The sequence below is a fragment of the Cricetulus griseus genome, chromosome 6 (genome assembly GCF_003668045.3).
Source record: "Cricetulus griseus strain 17A/GY chromosome 6, alternate assembly CriGri-PICRH-1.0, whole genome shotgun sequence".
Lineage (NCBI taxonomy): Eukaryota > Metazoa > Chordata > Mammalia > Rodentia > Cricetidae > Cricetulus > Cricetulus griseus.
In genome coordinates, this window is record NC_048599.1 from 124,680,229 (window position 1) to 124,700,492 (window position 20,264).

Below are 20,264 nucleotides of genomic sequence, written 5' to 3' on the forward strand. Positions count from 1 at the left end.
AGTTGGGGGGGGGGTGATCAAAGTGGAGACCCTAGATATGCTAAAGTAACTTCTGCTCTTGACACAGAGGGGCTATTTAGGGACTCCCTCTCTCCGAAGATTGGACAGTCTCCCCTTCACCCAGAGCGAAACCTATCAGACTGTGTGGACACTCAGAAGAGAGGATCTGGGGGAAGGGGACATCCAGCAGACAAAGCACAAATCTAGGACAATTTGGGGTGATAGGAAGCAAGAGACAAAGAGACCTCCCAGGGATAACAAGAGCACCCCTCACCTTCCCCACGGGGAGCAAGGTGAAACCGGCTATACACGGCCCAGGCGAGGATTTTGTTTTTCTTGCACCTTGCCTCCCTACCTTTTTGGCTAAGGTCTCACACAAACCTTAGCCTGGATGCATCTGTGGGTTGTGGAGCTTATACTTTTGACCAAGGCCTGGGGATCCCGGCTTGCTGGGCAATCCGAAACACTGCCCACGCGGAGGCGAGCGTGGGAACAATAGGCCCACCCGAGCCCCCACCCACGAACAATGGCGGCCCTCGCACGCCCCCGCCGCCCGGTGCCACCACTGCCAGGAGGGAGTCACCGGCCAAGGGCTGTCGTCGGGTCCACCCTCGAGCTCAGCCCCGCGGGGATGTCCGAGGAGGCGTCCGGAAGATTTCTGCGGTGCAAAGCCGAATGAAGGGGCGAGACACCAAGGCCACTTACCCCGATCACCACCGTCTCGTCGCCTTTGAATTTGGGGATGAATTTGTCCCCGCGGAGGATCTCCGCTTCGTTGAGGGGCCGGAACCGGCACATCACTTTGATGCTGCATTCGGCTGGATCCGCCATCTCGGGACGCTGCAGGAGGGGACACGGGGATGGGTGGGGGGCCGGGCTGGGCAGCGCCACCGAGGAGGCCGCGAACCAACCGCTGCCCGCAGCTAGGCCGCCTCCCGCAGCCTCCCGCAGCTTCTCAGCAGGTCATGGCGAGCCTGCGCTGGACAGCCGGGCAGCTCCGCCACCGGGAAGGAGAGCAGCCTATTAGCTGCCCCCCGCCCCCCACCCCGCTGCTGACCTCCAGCCAAGTCCTGAGCCCTGGCCCACCTGCCCGCGACCACGCGGCGGGCGGACGAGGCGATGCGCAGGGAACGATCCCCTCCCAGCTCAGACCTCCCGGGCTCCGGCGCACTCAGCCATCCTGCATCAGCACCAGGGCGCTCCGGCACCTCCAGGACCGCCCCTCTGCCCCGCCTCGGTACGGTAACGTCACTGCAGAGCCCGCCCCACCCTGGGTGTGAGCGCGGCGCATTCCGGGATTTGTAGTCGGACTCTGACCTACAGGTGGGAGGGCAAGGATGCTTGGATTTATTTGTTAGGACACCCCACACACACTGCCACCCACGCCCGGGGAGCTGCAGGACTGATGTGCCTGCCTAAGTCAAGAACTGAACGGAAGTCATAGTTAATATCCCCGGTAAATTATAAAAATACAGGTCACATCTTTTCCTGATCCCAAAGAAAAAATACTCATCAATACAGTGTACAACTGAACATCTATAGAGTGTTTCTCAGCGTAGTAGTTTTTGCAAGAGGAAAACAGGAAAGAAATGAGATTTGCATGGAAGCCAATTATACCTGGAAATGCCTATACATAGGTAGTTCATAACAGCTCATATTCGATGAAAGTCCAGGACTTTATCACTGCAAAACTAAGTCAAAACACAAATCCACACATATTTAGCATGCTGCTATAGAGCTTGGACATTGAAACTGGCTTTTGAGTCCCAAGTCAGGAACCTTTCAACCAAGTGTGGCGGTGCATACTTGGAATCCCAACACTCAGAAGGCAGTTTGGGACCAAAAAAAAAAAAAAAAAAAAAAAAAAAAAGTTCAGTTACAACGAATCATAGATCAATTTTTAATTCTGTTTAGAATCCTGCAGAATGAACAGAATATATAGAAGATCAAATCCAAAGTTCTTGAGAGGCCTAGGCCCCCATAATCATATTTATCCCTATATGTTTAGGCTCCCTCCTCTCCTGTAACTTCCCATCTTGATGCTTACAATCTAACAGGTACCAAATTCTTGAGACTTCTTTCATTCAACAGTCCTGCTTTTTTCTGATATTTCTTTAGGCCATTTGCTCTGCCAGACCGACCTACTCCCATCCATCAGTGGCTTGGGGACCTTATCAGAGTTGATAGGAACATGACCAGAGCCACTGAAGTAAAAGGAGAACTTATTAGACTACAAATGGCCTTACTTATTTATTCAAGAAGGTACTAAACAACCAAACAAGAGTAAGGGTGGGCTACTAGGTCTCTGCCTGAGGGAGTATTGTCTCTGTACTTACCTTGTTCTTACTCAAAACCTATCCCCACCTACAGGAAACCAAGTGCCAACAGCTCGTCATTCTCCAATTTAGACAAGGATAGATGGTTTTCAACATTTGGATTTGAAAGCTCCAGGGAAGGTCTATGAATGACTAGCACAATAGATTAGAGTCAGAAACTTTGTAACTTCATAAAGGACCCTCAGAGCAGGAAGGTTCCTGAAAACTGATGCGCTCCTACATCCCACAAGAATGCATTGGCCAATAACTGGTTGTCCATTGAATTTTGCCAACACTAATTTGTGAAGCCTAAGGCTACTTCTACAAGAGAATTTCCTTGATGTCCTGTGGCTGTTTGTCCTTACTTACAGCCTCAGGCTCCTGTGTTTGCATCTCTACATCTAGACAACGAATACCACACAGAGTGGAGGCATGCTGTGTGAAGATTTCACCTGAGCATCTCTCATCCATGGCAAGGTATTTAGTTTCCTTCAGACTTCAGTTTCCTATTCTTTGTCATTAGAATAGCAATGTTGCCTCAGAACTTCCTAGCAAATTAAGAGCAATATTACTTGTAAAGCTTTAGCATAGTGACTGATACTCACACACACACACACACACACACACACACACACACACACACAATCACACACACACAATCACACACACACACGTATATATATGCTTATATACATTTTTACTGAGTGTTAAATAAATAATTGTAAATAATCAGCTATTTAACTTTAGAAATATATCTGGTGCTTCCATCTAGTTATAACCTGGTGTTGTGGCATATTTGTACACTGTGTAAAAATATATTGCTGTGATTAGTATAGTTAAAAGCTAAGTGGCCAATAGCTAGGCAGAGGGTATAGGCAGGATTTCCAAACAGAGAGGACTCGTGGAAGAAGAGAAGAGAAGCCAGAACACATGGAGAGGAAACGGGAGGTACAAGATGGAAAAGAGGCAATACCATGTGATGGAATGTAAATTAACATAAATGGGTTAATTTAAGTTATAAGAACTATTTAGGAACAAGCCTAAACTATAGGCTGAGCTTTCATAATTAATTTCTGTCCTGGCTGGCAGGACAGAAAAAGACTTGTTACACCCAGGAATACAAGTTTCCTGCCTAGCTGAGAAGACAGACCCCCCACTGAAGTGAATGTTTCTAAAACATTGTAAGCAATAGCAGTTTGATTTTTTTTCTCCTCAGAAGCAGCTAAAGTGGTAGGGGTGGTGGGCAGAACTTTGATGTTCCTTTCTTACCTGTCTCACATTAAGTAGGTCTCAGCCTCTAGCTCACAGACAGACCACTTGTCCTTTGGAAAACCAGTGTCAAATTTTGGTTGAGAGAGAGTGAGGCCTGTAAGAGGTGATTCGGTCATTAGAAGGGGAAAATACCTTTTTCACAGGAGTGAGCTCTTGCTCTTGTGAGACTAGATCTGTTAGCATGGGAGTGTGTATTACCAACCATGCTCAGCTCCCTCTGTCCTTTCTCATTCTCTCATTCATTCACCGTGTGATCTTTCCTATGGAGTTTCCTCTGGCTGTCCACCATGTATGAAGCAGCAAATGGGCCTCACCAGAAGCTAAGCAGGTGCCGGTCTCAGACTCATGCCATTCCAGATCCATGAGCCAAATCAAATCGATTTTTATAAGTCAACAGGCTTGTCCCACTACCTCTTATAGCTTAGCTTAACCTGTTTTTCATCTACATTTTGCCTCTCGGCTTTTTATCTTTCTTTCCTTCTATACATCCTACTTCTCTGCTTACTCTATGTCTGGCTGGCTGAAGGCTGCCTGACTGCCCTGGCCCCAGGAGTCTCCTTCTTTTTCTCCCTCATTCTCTACTTCTCATTCTTGAGCCTAGATTCCTTCTTCTTAGTCTTCTTCCCACCAGCCCCACCTATCCCTCTACTGCCTCGCTTGTGGCTGTTCAGCTTTTTTATTAGACCAATCAGGTACCTTAGGCAGGTAAGGTTAAACAGTAACACATCTTTACATCATTAAACAAATGCAGCATAAACAAATGTAACACACCTTTCCACGGTTAAATATTCTGCATAAACTAATGTAACACATCTTTACATAGTTAAAGTAATATTCCACAACACGATGGCATTCTTGCTAACTTCCTTGGGCCCAATAGAGGATGCTCAGAACTCCACATACACTCATTTCTTTGAGAGTCTCAGAACTGTGAATAACCAGGGATACACAGAGACCTGCCTGTGTGTGGATGGACTCCCTCTTCATGCATCAATTCATCTATTCAACCATCTGCTATTTACCAAGCAATAACATTTTCTCCCAATTTCTAAGTGTATGAAGTGAACCCTTATCAAGAAGGTCATCACAGGAACCCCAGGCCACAAATACAGAAGGCTTCAGTGTATCTAAGAAGATGGGCTAAGTAGGATCCAAGAAAAAAAAATATGACAGCAACCAAAGAGTAACAAGAGAAAATTTGATAAGTTTAAATACATAAAAATGTGGATTTTGGGGCCTGGCAAGATGACTCAGTGGGTAAAAAGAGACCTAGCAACCTGAGTGCAACCCCTTTCACCTACATGGTGGAAGGAGAGAACTGACTCATGAGAATCGTTCTTGGACCTCCATGGGAGCACCATGGCACATATGTACACACACACACACACACACACACACACACACACACACACGGGCACAGACAAAATAAATAAAATGTAACTTAAAAGCTTTTATGCATTAAAGAATGGTAACCACAACAAAAATCCATGTAACAAAAGAATTTTAAGTGATATGTATGACACAGGTTATCATATATTCAAAATATGTAAAGAGAACTCATGCAACTCACACCCAAAACCAAAGACCTTAAGTTTAAAATAAAAATTGCCAAAGGAATTGAATAGACTTTCTCGGAAGGAGATGTACAAATGACCAATGAGCACATGAAAGGATAAAGAGACCAGAAAATTAAAATCTCTTAGATGCATTACTTAAAACCTAGTAGGATGATAAGGAAGAAAGGGAGAGAGAGAAGAGAGAGGGAGACAGGGAGGAAGAGGGAGAAAGAAGACATTTACAGTGTGAAGAAACTGAAGCTCCTTGCACAGTTTTGGGTAAAAATGGTAAAACTATTTTGAAAACAGTATCTGCACGGTCAAAACCTGAATCATAGAATTATCAGACAACCCAGCAGTTTCTATTGCTAGGTACGTGCTCTCCAATCAATTGATAATTGGGGATTTGTATATCAGTGTTCATAGCAACATAATTCACCATGAGGTGAAATCAATCCAGTGCTCACCACTGATAAATGTGTAAACATATAATGAAGCATTGCTCTGTCTTTAAAAGCTAGGATATCCTGACACATGGTTCAATATGAATGAACCTTGTAGAGTCTACATTAATAAGTCACTCAACAAAGAAACAGGTAGCTGCCCTCCGTATCGACACCACCTATACAAAGCTTTCTATGCACCTTAAATGTTTTCTGGGCTACTTTTTTTTTTTTTTTTCCTGAAACTTGCTATGTAGACCAGGCTGGCCTCAAACTCAATGAGATTCACCTGCCTCTACCTCGAAAGTGCTGAGCTTAAAGGCATGAGCCACCACCACCCAGTGTTCTAGGTTACTTCTTATACCTGAACTATGTAAACACTATATAAATAGTTGTTAGCAAATAAGAGGAAGAAAACCTTTGCACAGCTTAGTACACACAGTTTTTGAGTATTCTCCCACTGCAGCTAGTCAGACAAACAGATGGAGACATCATGGAGATAGAACCTTGACAAGGAGGACCACCAATGCTGTGTGACTCCTCTTCTGTGAAATGCCTAGAACAGTCAAGTTCACAGAGACACCCCCAGGGAGGGGCAGTACTGGTTGCCTGGAGCTGGGGAAGGAGAGACGGGACATTATTCTTTGTTATTCTTTAACAAAGTAAGTGTGATGTGTAAAGTTTGAATTCTGTTCACAGTTTCATTTTTTGGCTTTTGTTTTTTTTTTTTCCCTTTGTTCTTGATACAACTTTAGATCAATAAATGCTTTATTTAAAATATCATTTGTTATAAAGCTGGGGCTCTGTAGAGCAGGGCTGGCTCCCAGGCCTCCTCCTGCCCGCCTTTCACCAGCTTCTCCCCATCCCAGTGTAATCCATAGAAGCCATAATTTTTCTTTTCCAGGGTAGGCCTGATGGCTAATTTTGATTATCAGCTCAACAGGATCTAGAATCACTCAGGTGACAATCTGCTGGGCATATTTATGAGGGGTTCTAAATTAGGTTATCTGAGGGGAGAAGGCCCACTCTTAATTTGGTCAACACCATTCCATGGGCTGGGGTTCTGGACTAAATAAAAGGGAGAAAGTGAATTGAATACCCCCCCCCCCCGTCATCCCCCCTCCCTTTGGAATGGTAATATTCACTCTAGACCTTTTGTCCTGGTTGTTTACTTGTTTGTTTCACCTTAACAGAGCTAAATTTATCTGAGAAGAGAGAACTAGTTGAGAAAACACCTCAGTAAGATTAGCCTGTAGGCAAGGCTGGGGATTGTTTTCTTAGTGATTGATGTGGAAGGGCCATCCAATTGTGGATGGGGTCATCGCCCGGCAAATAAATGGTCCTGGGGTATGTAAGAAAACAGGCTGAGCAAGCCTCGAAGGGACAAGCAATAAGTTGCATTCATGCATAGCCTCTGTTTCAGTTCCTGCCTTCAGGTTGCTGCCCTGAGTCCCTGCCCTGACTTTGATATGAAAGTATAAGATGAAATAAACTCTTTATAGCCAAGTGTTCTTTTTGGTTTTGGTTTGGTTTGGTTATTTTGTTTTTGTTTTTTGAGAGAGGGTTTCTCTATGTAACTTTGTAGACCAGGCTGGCCTCGAACTCACAGAGATCCGCCTGCCTCTGCTTCCCAAGTACTGGAATTAAAGGTGTGTGCCACCACCACCCAGTTACCTAAGGTATTCTTTGTCATGGTTTTTTATCATGGCAATAGAAACCCTTAGACAGCCATTGTGCAGGACTCACAATTAAAGAGATTGCCTGAGTCTTAGACTCTTAGACTCTGAACTTTCATGGTGAGGACTTTTAAAATTAGACTGAATGCATTTGCTTGTAAGATAGCCACGCGCCCATGAGAACAAGGAGTGGAAGATTACAGCTTAAATGTGGTATGTCTGCATATCAAGTTAATTAAATGTCTTCCTTTATAAGCTACCTTGGTCATGGTATCACGGTGTCTCTTTACAGCAGTAGAACACTAACCTAATATTTGGTTTTGTCTAACCAAAATACAGAAGCAAAACACACAAACAAAAAATAAGGAAACAAACAAAAACAGCCTCCCGCCCCCCCCATAAAACCATTACCAAAAAAAGTCAATAAAGCACACACAAAAAGGAATGGAACCTGGTTTGTGTTGGCCAACGACTGAGCATGGGGCCTTCCCCGGGGTGTAGTTAGTATACCCAGTGACATTCCAAAGGACAAAACCGGTTTTCCCTCTCCCAGTAGATAGCAATTGCAAACAGCTTCTTGGCTAGGGGCTCTGTACCTACTTCCCCTTCTCATTGCTGAGATTTTGTCTGGCTTGAGTTGATGCAGTTCTCATACATGCTGTCAGTCTGTGAACTCCCCCATGCATCAGCCCTGCTGTGTACAGAAGATGCTGCTTCCTTGGGGTCACTCACCTCTGTTTCTTACACTGCTTCTCCTCTTCCACATAGACTTCTGAGCCTTGAGGGGAGGAGCTGGACATAAACACCCCATTGCTGAGTGCTCCAAAGTCTCTCACTGCACATTCTCCAGGTGTGGGTCTCTCTGTGAATAACCATCTATTGCAAGATGAAGCTTCTCTGGTGAGTGTCAATTGACACAAAAATATGGTTCCCAGCTAAGGCTGGTGAATGAGGAGTCCTAGGAGAGAGCAATTGTGCAGGAAGGGTCACAAAGGAATCTTTCTTTCTTTTATTTCAGTGGCTTCTAGGAACGTTGGTTTTTGTTTGTTTTAGTATAAGTGGCTCACATGGTATTTTGATTGATCAGCACTGGTCTTGCTGCTACTTCCAATTCAACAAATGATCAACAAATACGCATGACAGAGTGTATTGGCAAGAAACTGCATGCCTTGGTGATGATCTTGGTTATTTGGACTCTAGGAATCATGAAAATTAGAATGCAGTTCTAAACATTTTCCCCCATATTAGGGTATTTTGCATTACTATAACAAAGGCCTAGAGTGGGCTTTGTTTTTAGGAGGCTTATTTTGGCTCAGATTGTGGCGGTATAGAGTCAAGGAGCTATGTATCTGTTGATGACCCTTTTGTTGTTGGAATCTTACTGGTTCACCCAGCATCACATGATGAGATATAGGGAGAGGGGTGTGTGTGTGTGTGTGTGTGTGTGTGTGTGTGTGTGTGTGTGTGTGTGTGGTCCCTCTTCCTCTTCTTCTAAAGTCACTGGGGGCAATCCTGATGCCCCCACCCTAATAGTCACCTCACTTTTAAACATCATGATTTGATTAATTTATGTTCCCACTGTGTTTATACTCACACCAGAGATTAAATGTCTGCACCTATACCTTGAAGGACACTCAAACCACATCTAATCATATAACCCCATGATGAAATTCCCTCTAGCTGTCTCCATCCCATAAGACTCTATACCCCACAGCCTTATAGCAGAGATGCCAAGAAGAATGACAAGGACAAAAAAACGATGTGCCCCTTTCATCTCCTGGCTGAGACATGCATGGAACAGCAGCAGCAGTGTTGGATTGAAAGAGAATCAGACTTGGGGAATGGGAACTGTGACAGGGCAAAACAAAGTATGCTGCTCAGCAGGGCTGAGATGGTGTATGGGAACACACCACTGAGGAGATATGCTGTTCCCTTAAGGCAAGAATACAAATCCAATACCTGTTTTCTCCAAACCTTTTATTTGAAGGGATACCAGACATGGTGGCACACACCTTTAACCCTAGCACCAGAAGGCAGAGGCAGATAAATCTCTATGGTTCAAGGCCAGCCTGATGTTACATAGGGAGTTCTAGAACAGCCAGGGATACATAGTGAGTCTCTGTCTAAAACACAAGCAAAGAAAGAAACAAAAATCAATTACTGGAAGATGACCCTGGAAGGAACAGGGAAAGAAAGTCCTGTTGACAGGAGGGGGAGGTCCCCATGGGTCTGCCAGCCTCTCTCTTCATCACTGTGCTTCAGGACCTGGCTTCCTCACACATCTGACCCTGCTTACATGGTTACTTCCCAGTCTGTCCATACCTGGTCTACCTCTCCAAATCCCAGATATCTAAGAACCCATCAAATGTTCTAACATGGAGCTGACATTTGGAACCATGAAAACATTCTGAAACTAAGTGATTGTATGGTTGAACAGCTTTATGGATGTACTTGATGCCACTGAGTTGGGGCCTGACGATGGTTTTAAATGAAATTTTGTGATCGCTTTATTTACTGCAATAAAAGAACTTAAAAACACCTCGATCACTTTCTGCAGTCCTTTTCCTCCATGATGGGGGATGTCCTTCTGTATATATGTTTCTCTTATTGGTTGATGAGTAAAACACTGTTTGGCCATTAGCCAGGCAGGAAGTATAGGCAGGGCTACCAGACAAGGAGAATGCTGGATAGAGAGGCAGGGAGAAGCCGACAGAAAGAGATGCCATGTAGCAGAGGAAGGAGTAACAGGTCCAGACCCTTCTCCAGTAAGATAAGGCCACGTAGAAATACTTAGATTAATAGAAATTAAGAGTTAGCCAGTAAGAAGCCCTAGCTATCGGCCAACAGTTTAATAATTAATATATTGTCTGTGTGTTTATTTGGGGCAAAGTAGCTGTGGGACCAGGAAGGACAGAAATCTCCATCTTCACCTCCAACTCAAAACCTAACCATTGGCAGCCTTACAGTGGCCTTGGTATTGAGTCTGTGCTAGTTCCCTTCCCTTCATAGCCATTCCCTTCATGTCAAATGCTCTGTGTGTATGTCTTGCTCCATTTTCTATATTGTGAGACCTGTGTCCTACTCACATGTTCGATCACTATTTTCTGAATGATTGATCTATTTCCATCACATTACTAGAAATGGCAAGAACCGATGAATGCACACAGGAACCTGAAGGCAATGGTGCCAAGTTATGGATGGAGCCTTGAGCACAGGGTCCTTTGCTTTTCATTCCAGATTTGCTGCTGACAAATTCTGGTTGTGATATAGTCTATTTTTTGCAAGAAAAAAAAAGTCTACTTTTTTTTTATCCCATCTGCTGAAACTAAAAATAACTATTCTGTGTATAAAAGAATTGAAAAAGAAATGTTTGAGGGGAAAATGCTTTGGAGATAAAAATCTTTAAAAAGGCAGTGAAAAGATTGAAAGAATTGTTCTTCCCTAGACAATATGAAACAAGAAAAGAAGTAATTAGAAATTTGTGTGTGCAATCCTGAGCCTGTGCATACCCCTAGACACTCCCCTTAAACTGCCCTATAAGATCTCTATCCCGTGGCTTTGCCGTGTCTTTCCTAGCCATTCGCCTTGGTAGACAAATGAAAGGCCCGAGCTAACATGGGGTTAGCTCATTAAACAACTACAATAAAGCCTCTTGCTGTTTGCATCAAAAAAAAAAAAAAATACGTGTGTGTGTGTGTGTGTGTGTGTGTGTGTGTGTGTGTGTGTGTGTGTACGCACATGTGTGTATCTGTGTACGTATGTTTTGTTTTCTTTTTGTTTACTATTACTGTGGGGGAGGTGTGAAGACAGAGGACTGTTCTGAGGAGTCACTTCTTTCCTCCCACCTTCACGTGAATCCAGGGATGGAATCAGATTGCCAGTCTTGCTCAGTGAGCACCTTTACCTTCTGAGCCAGCTCATTGGATCCTAGGTTTTTCAAAGTCAGGTTCTCATGTAGCCCAGGTTAGCCACAAACTCATTATGCAGTCAAGGGTGACCTTGAACTCTTGCCTCCATCTTCCAGGTGCTGGAATTATAGTCATGAGCCCCCACCCCTGGCTCAGAACAGGCTTACAATATAACATTGTTTTCTATCTCCAAGGCCCAGCATAATACAACACAATCAATGTTATTCCATGAATTTGCTCACCGTTTCAGTCTTTCTACAAAAGTGGGTTTTTAGTGGTGGGAAACAGATCCTGAGGACGCTAGCCAACAAACATTTGTTTCAGAGAATGATGGTCCTTATCTTTAGCTCATGCCTAAATTCACAGTATCATCTACTAGCAGGCTGCTTGCCCACTCTTCAACTTCCTGGCCTAGCCAGGCCTCCCCACAGCAAGGATTTGCCTGTGCTTTCAGAGGGCTAATGAATGGAGGAGCTCACAGCTAGCAAGGAAAGGGCCTCAAACAGACTGCAAGGTCCCTAGTCTCTCCTACCACCTCTATAACAATACTTGTACAGCCTGAAAACTTCATTGTTGAAATGAAACAGAAAATGGAGAAATCTCTGCAGCACTCAGACAATGAGTCCTGCTTTGAGTGACTCGTACCTGATAGAAATCAAGGCCAAAGCAGGTGAATTTTTCCTACCCTTCTGATAACCCTGCTTACCAGAATAATTTTCCAGCACTCTGCCTCCTTTTATTCAGCCCACTCCTGGAGAATAGTCTCTGTCCCCATCTCTACTGCCAGTAAGAAGTGTAAATTGAAGCAATTATCTGGATTGTTCAAGGAAAAAAAAAGCCTCAGAAATTCTTCTGCCTGAGTGATCCAGGTAATTGCTTCAATTTTCACGTCAGCTCCTGTCTTGGCAGTCCCCAGGATGGCCATTTAACTGAAACCCTGGGGTCTGCAGGTTACCGTGTGGGTCTAATCATTTCTGATTGCCCGGGCCCAGCCCTATTCTTATAAGAGTGAAAAGGAAAGATCTGACCCTAGTGAAGATTAGAAACCAAAGGAGCAGACGAACGAGTTTTAAAGATGCTCAAAAAAAAAAAAAAAAAAGTCCCTTTGAAACTTGCAAAACTAATGTGCTATCATAGAACAGAAAAATCTGGATGTCTTTAAAATTTATCATCTCGGCTCGAGCTGTACAGTTCAGCAAGGAAGGGGAAACAGCTATAGCATCTCTCTAGCATGGCATCAGCTGATGTGGGAGAGAGCCCTTTCTCGTCTCTGAGGACTGGTACATCGGCTGAGGCTTTACTGGATTAAGCCCTTAGTGTTCTTACAGAAACAGTGAAAGATATGGGGGAATCACATGGGGGGAACATCAGTTCCAAGAAAGGACAGCAGTGTCAGTTGTTAACCTGTAGCAGAAGAGCACCTGTGAATGAGAACTGGCCCTTAGAGGTAGCTGAGGTATAGGAGATGAGCAGCACTGGAGCACCCAGCCCTCTCAGCATAACTCACCACAGTCAATGTGCTGTAATTCATCCAAGACCCACCTGGACATCAAATTCAACATTGATAGTGACTCTAAAATCCACTCACAGGAAGTCACTAAGAAGATAAACTCTCCCAAGATGAAACAGGAAGCACAATGGCATTATCTGTTATACATCCCTCATCATGCCCCCAAAAATTCACTGGAGACTTCATGTTGCTGAGGTTTTTATTATGTCCTACAATCTCAAGGAGTTCTTTCTCTTATGATACCCCACATAGTTCCTTTCTTCTAAGGAAAATTGCCCGCAACAGAGTCATCCCATGGTGACCTAGCTCTGTTCCAGATTTGTGGTCCCAACTATAATACCGTGCTTGGAAAAAAACAAAGTATGCTCCTGCAGTCAGCACTCTGTCTCCTAGACTTGGGGAAGAAGAAAGGAGAAGAATGGCTTTCTACTGCCCACAAAGCAGCATCAGCAGCAATCGCCCTCCTTGTACATAGTCACAGCCACTGGAGTCAACATTGGGGTGGGGCTGGGGCGGGGGGTGTGGAGCTCCCATAAGTGTCTCTCTTTCTTCTTGAAGCCATAAGTGAGATGAGGTTTTCTTCAACAGAGGTCAAGGGAAAGCATGCAGACACTGGGAGCCTTTTTTTTTTTTTTTCCAACACTTGCGCTTGTTATCTGTTGCTGGTAGCAAATCGCTCCGCCTCTCTAAGCAGCCCTTGCTGTTTTTAGGTCAGCAATCTTGAAGCCATGTATCTTGGTTATAGTGGGAAATTACCGCTTCCCCTACACTTGGTCTTGTGGCTTAGGGCTCTATCATACAGCCAGGACTGTAGACATTTTAAGACCTGACTCAGAAAGGTACTTCATGGTATCATAGCCAGAAGCTGCTCTCAGTTTCTCCTGATATGGTCTCCCACAGCAGTAGGCATCATTACAATGGATGAGAGAATGGGAACAAGACAGTAACCACATTCCAGTGAGTAGAAGCATGTCACTGGTTTAGTGGACATTCAACGGAAGGGCTTCCATAGAGTGAATACTCAGGGGACTGGCCCACTGAGAACCATTTAAACCAGCTGCCGTCACAGCAACCATGTATTCCTGGGTCTCTTACACAGAAATGGGGCATGGAATAATGAACACAACCTTGAGCCAACATACACCCTTTTCTCAAACAGCTTCAGTAGAAGTATAAGCTACAGAGAACCATAGCCATCTAAGCATTATCCCAAGACAGCAATCATAAAGGAAAATAGCAAAATACTGCACCTCTTTAAAAGTGGGATCCTATACATCAAAATCCATATGGGAGAATAAATTTTAAAACTCGGCCAAAGAAGGTTTTTGTAACTCACATGGCAAAGAGCACAATACCTTTAATAAAGAATTCTTACAAATCAATATGATGGTTGTAAATGCATAGTAGAAAAGCTAGCCTTGTGCGTTAAAACATGACACACAAAAGAATTATACATTATCCAGATATGCATGGAAAGCTCTTTGGCCTCATTAGTAACCAGGGGAATGCCCGTTAAATTGGCAAGGATGACAAAGAATAATAGGACTTCCTACTCCAAAGTATGCCAGGAGGGCAGCTTTCTCTCATCCTACTGTTAGCAGGAGGTAGGTTTGTGTATTTTTTTTTTCTAGGAGGGCAACATAAATCAGAACTTCACAGATATACAGACATGGACTTCCTGCTATCACATGTAGAAGCATCAGGATATGAGCATGTGAGCCCAGGGGGACAGGAATTGCAACGTTCTGTGGAGGCATCTGAGAACTAACGCTGGAAATTTTGCCAAGTATTAGAAAACCTTGAGAAGCAGGTGGGGTTGCTGGTAGCCTTGACAGTCAGTGGAGAGCCCCTGGGGGTGTGTAGAGTATGAAGGCTAAAAACAAAACAAAACAAAAATCCCTAAACACAATTAGAGCCCTCTAGGAAATACATTGGGATCCAGATGCAGAATTCGGAATGTGTATTTCTCTTTCCAATAGAACGCCCTTTGATCTCACAGTCTCTCAGAGGCAATCAGTATTTAGTACTCAGTAGAGACTAAAAGGGCCCAGACTTTGGGCTCCTTCTGACACTGACAGAAGAAGCCTATGGCCTTGTGAGTCTAATATCATCGTCCCAGGCCCAGCATTGGAGTTACCAAGAACTGCAAGAATGGAGATTGCTAAGCCATGGTGGTTAGTCAGAATTCTTTGGGTTCCAAGCAATAGAAATACATGTAAGTTATCTAAAACAAAAGCAGAGAAGGGGCAAGTTGCATTCTTGAAGAATTATGAGGCTAAACTACACTTGAGCTCAGAAACAAACTCAACTCAGTGAGCTGAACACTGGGAAGTTTCTCTTTGTCTGGTCTTTGCTGCTGCTGTGTGTGTCAGTCTTCTTGGGGATGCATCTCCTTGCCTTCTCAAAGCAGGACCACAGAATACTCAGCTGCATGCCTGACACTTGGAGCATGACATAAACTCTTTCCCTCTGTTTCAATGTCTGAGCTCAGGGAAGGTTCACGCCCATGAAACAAACCATTTCTGAGCCAGGGCAGAGTTATGTTCAACAATCTTGGTTGCCATAAGTGGCCCTGTAATCTATGGGTTGGACAGAGAAGGGTGGGGAGCATCTTCCTGGCAAACAAGCATAGGACTGACAACCATGAGACTTAGGGAATAATTTTGTCCCCAGGAACCCTCCCTCAGACAGATGCTGGAGCCGCTGATACTGTGTGTCCTCTGCAATGCCACTCATTTCACATTCAGTCCTACCACTCCACTGTATGTCCCTCCAGTCACCAAACCCTAGAACAAAGAAATGACCCGAAATGGCCACAGCTCAGCCTATGCTGGCAGGCTCTACTTCCACCAGCCTAAATGGCCAGCTTCATTGTTTCCTTACAGGACCTGTTCATTACAAGAGGAAAGAAAGCCATTGGATTACCAAGGAATTAATTGCATAAAACACTCTGAACTAACCCAGAAAACCAACGAATTTGTATGATACTTTAAAACCAAACCCTGTCATCACTGGCAAGGATTCCAGACTCTGCTAGTAGAAGCACATAGTTGTGGGCAGGGCAACAGCTTGCAGTCATTTGGCAAATATTCCCAGCCCTGTGTGAAGGGCTCCTTACTCCTACGGTACTCACATTAGCAATGTTCGGCCTCACAACCCTGATTAATGAAAATCAAGTTTGTCCTATTTATTTGTCCTTTTTTTACTGCATTCATTTGGCACATCAGCAAAATGTTAGCATCACAGTGAACTCTACAATTTCACAGTATTTACTCCATGCTACAAGCACTCAGCTTGTATATTGATATGTGTAAGGATGGAATATATATATATATATATATATATAATATATATATATATATGAAAGGTATAGGATAGAGATCTTGTTCTAGTGTTTTGAAAAAGACTGCTCATTTATTTATTCTACACATAACTTTATTTATTTAGAATCCAAATAGGAAGAATTTAATTGATTTAATTGGAGTGTATTTATAGAAACAATTGGTGAGGGATTCCAGAAGAGAAAGTAAGAGTCAAAGAAAATAACAAGAAGGGTTTGGTAGTTTGAAAGAAAATGGCTCCCAAAGGGAGTGGCACTATTAGGTGATGGACTATATGTTTCTCTTCTTGCTTAATGTAGAAAGATGTTTTGGCCAGTGGCTTAAGAGAGTAAAGCCAGGCAGGAAATCTAAACAGGGGTAGAAGAGATGCCATGTAGATGTCAGGGAAGCAAGATGCAAGGGCATCAGGAAATAATCAAATTGAGGGCTGAAATCAATAAAAACTAGGAAAACAATACAAAGAATCAATGTAACAAAGAGTTGGTTCTTTGAGAAAATCAACAAGATAGACAAACCTTTATCCAAACTAACCAAAAGGTAGAGAGAGAGAACATGCACATTAACAAAATCAGAAATGAAAAGGGGACATAACAATGGACACTGAGGAAATCCAGAGAAGCATCAGGTCATACTTTGAAAACCTGTACTCCACAAAATTTGAAATTTAAAGAAAATGGACAATTTTCTGGATAGATATCACTTACCAATATTAAATCAAGAACAGATAAGCAATTTAAATAGACCTATAACCCCCAATGAAATAGAAGCAGTCATCAAAAGTCTCCCAAGCAAAAAAAGCCAGGGCCAGATGGTTTCAGTGCAGAATTCTACCAGAAATTCAAAGAACAGCTAATATCAATTCTCCTCAAAGTGTTCCACACAATAGAAGCAGAAGGATCACTGCCAAACTCTTTTTATGAGGCTACAATTATCTTGGTACCCAAGCCATACAAGTACACAACTAAGAAACAGAAGTACACACCAATATCCCTCATGAACATTGATGCAAAAATACTCAATAAAATACTGGCAATCGAAACCAAGAACACATCAGAAAAAAATCATCCACCATGATCAAGTAGGCTTCATCCCAGGGATGCAGGCAGGGTTCAACATATGTAAATCCATTAATGCAATCCACCATATAAACAAACTGAAAAATAAAAACCACATGATCATCTCACTAGATGTTGAAAAAGCCTTTGACAAAATCCAACACCCCTTCATGATAAAGGTCTTGGAGAGATCAGGGATAACAGGAACATACCTAAACACAATAAAAGCAATATACAGCAAACCAACAGCCAACATCAAACTAAATGGAGAGAAACTCAACCTGATTCCTCTAAAATCAGGAACAAGACAAGGCCGTCCACTCTCTCCATATCTCTTCAATATTGTACTTGAAGTTCTAGCTAGAGCAATAAGACAACAAAAGGAATTCAAGGGGATAGAATTTGGAAAAGAAGAAGTCTAACTTTCACTATTTGCAGGTGAAATGATAGTCTACATAAGTGACCCGAAAAACTCTACCAGGGAGCTCCTATTGCTGATAAATCCTTCAGCAATTTGACAAAGAGACAGGATACAAGATTAACTAAAAAAAATCAGTAGCACTACTAAATACAGATGATAAATGGGCTAAGAAAGAAATCAGAGAAACATCACCCCGTACAATAGCCACAAACAACATAAAATACCTTGGAGTAAACTAACCAAACAAGTGAAAGAAACGTATAACAAGAACTTTGAGTCTTTAAAGAAAGAAAAGAAGATACCAGAAAATGGAAAGATCTCCCATGCCCTTGGATAGGTAGGATCAACATAGTAAAAATGGCAATCTTGCCAAAAGCAATCTACAGATTCAACGAAATCCTCATCAAAATCCCAACACAGTTCTTCACAAACCTTGAAAGAAAAATACTCAACTTTAGATGGAAAAACAAAAGACCCAGGATAGCCAAAACAATCCTGTACAATACAGGAACTTCCAGAGGCATCACCATCCCTGACTTCAAGCTCCATTATAGAGCTAAGTTCTAAAAACAGCTTGGTATTGGCACAAAAATAGACAGGTAGACCAATTCAATCAAATTGAAAACCCTGATATTAACCCACACACCTACGAATATCTGATTCTTGACAAACAATCCAAATATATATGCTGGGACAAAGAAAGCATCTTCAACAAATGGTGCTGGCATAACTGGATGCAAACATGTAGAAGACTACAGATAGACCCAAGCCTTTCGCCCTGCACAAAACTTAAGTCTAAATAGATCAAAGACCTCAACATAAATCCAATCATACTGAACCTCTTAGAAGAGAAAGTGGGTGGTACCCTTGAACAAATTGGTACAGGAGACTGCTTCCTGAACATAACATCAGTAGCACAGACACTGAGATCGACAATTAATAAATGGGACCTCCTGAAACTGAGAAGCTTCTGTAAGGCAAAGGACACAGTCAACAAGACAAAATGGCAGCCCACAGAATGGGAAAAGATATTCACCAACCACACATCTGACAGAGGGCTGATTTGCAAAATATACAATGAACTCAAGAAGCTAGTCACCAAAACACCAAATAATCCAATTAAAAAGTGGGGTACAAAACTAAATAGACAATTCTCAATAGAGGAATCTAAAATGGCTGAAAGACACTTAAGAAAGTGCTCAACATCCTTAGCCATCAAGGAAATGTAAACCAAAACCACTCTGAGATACCATCTTGTTCCTGTCAGAATGGCTAAAATCAAAAACACCAATGACAGTTTTTGCTTGAAAGGATGTGGAGAAAGAGGAACACTCCTCCACTGCTGGTGGAAGTGCAAACTAGTAAAGCCACTTTGTAAATCAGCATGGCGGTTCCTCAGGAAAATGGGAATCAGGCTACCCCAAGATCCAGCAATTCCACTCTTAGGCATATACCCAAAAGAAGCACATTCATACAACAAGGACATCTGTTCAACTATGTTCATAGCAGCGTTATTGGTTTTTTTATTTTTATTTGAATTAGAAACAAGTTTGTTTTACATGTCAATCCCAGTTCCCTCTCCTTCCCCAAACTAAAATGCTACCTATTACTAACTACCCTTTCTGCTCCCCAGGGAGGGTGAGGCCTTCCATAGGGGGGTCATCAGAGTCTGTCATATCCTTTGGGATAGGGCCTAGGCCCATAGCCATGTGTCTTGACTCAGGGAGTATCCTTCTATGTGGAATGGGCTCCCAAAGTCCACACCTATGCTAGGGATAAGTACTGATCTACTACAGGAGGCCCCATAGATTTCCGAGGTCTCCTCATTGACATCTGAGTTCCTGGGGTCTGGATCAGTCCCGTGCTGGTTTCCCAGCTATCACTCTGGGAACCAAGAGCTCTCCCTTGTTCAGGTCAGCTGTTTCTGTGGGTTTCTCCACCCTGGTCTGGACACCTTTGCTCATCACTCCTCCTTCTCTGCTACTGGATTCTAGTTCAGTTCAGTGATTAGTTGTGGGTGTCTGCTTCTACTTCCACCAGTTAGCAGCATTATTTGTAATATCCAGAATCTGGAAGCAACCTAGATGCCACTCAACTGAAGAATGCATGGAGAAAATGTGGTACATTTACACAATTAAGTACTACTCAGTGGGGGGAAATAAAACAATGGAATCTTGAAATTCGAAGGCAAATGGATGGAACTAGAAGAAACCATCCCGAGTGAGGTAACCAGTCACAAAAAGACAAACATTGTATGTATTCACTTATATGGATTTTAGACATAGAGCAAAGGATTACCAGCCTATAATCCACATCACCAGAGAAGCTAGGAAACAAGGAGGATCCTAAGAGAGACATACATGGTCCCCTAGAGAAGGGGAAAGGGACAAGATTGGGTGGAGGGGAGAGGGAGGAGAAAGAGAAGGGGAGAGGAAGAGAGGAGAGGAGGACATGAGGGAGCAGGAAGATTGAGTCGGGGAAGAATAGAGAAGAACAAGAAAAGAGATATCTTAACAGAGGGAGCCATTATAGGTTTAAAGAGAATTCTGGCACTAGAGAAATGTACAGAGATCTACAAAGATGGCACCAACTAACAATCTAAGCAATGGTGGAGAGGCTACCTTAAATGCCCTGCCCGGATAATGAGATAGATTACTACCTTATATGCCATCCTAGAGCCTTCATCCGATGGAAGCAGAAGCAGACACCCATAGATAAACACTGAACTAAACTCTGGAATCCAGTTGCAGAAAGGGAGGAGTGATGA

General features: G+C 43.2%; 1 protein-coding gene across 2 annotated transcripts in view; it reads right to left on the reverse strand.

Moving 5' to 3' along the window:
- Nucleotides 1–831, reverse strand: part of Kif5c (kinesin family member 5C) — a 134,364-nt gene extending 133,533 nt beyond the window's left edge. For both annotated transcript variants that reach the window (XM_035446810.1, XM_035446811.1), the window contains exon 1: nt 706–831. In XM_035446810.1, the coding sequence (XP_035302701.1) occupies nt 706–831 (126 nt within the window). The remainder of the gene's footprint in view (nt 1–705) is intronic.
- Between the last annotated feature and the right edge of the window lie 19,433 nt (nt 832–20,264).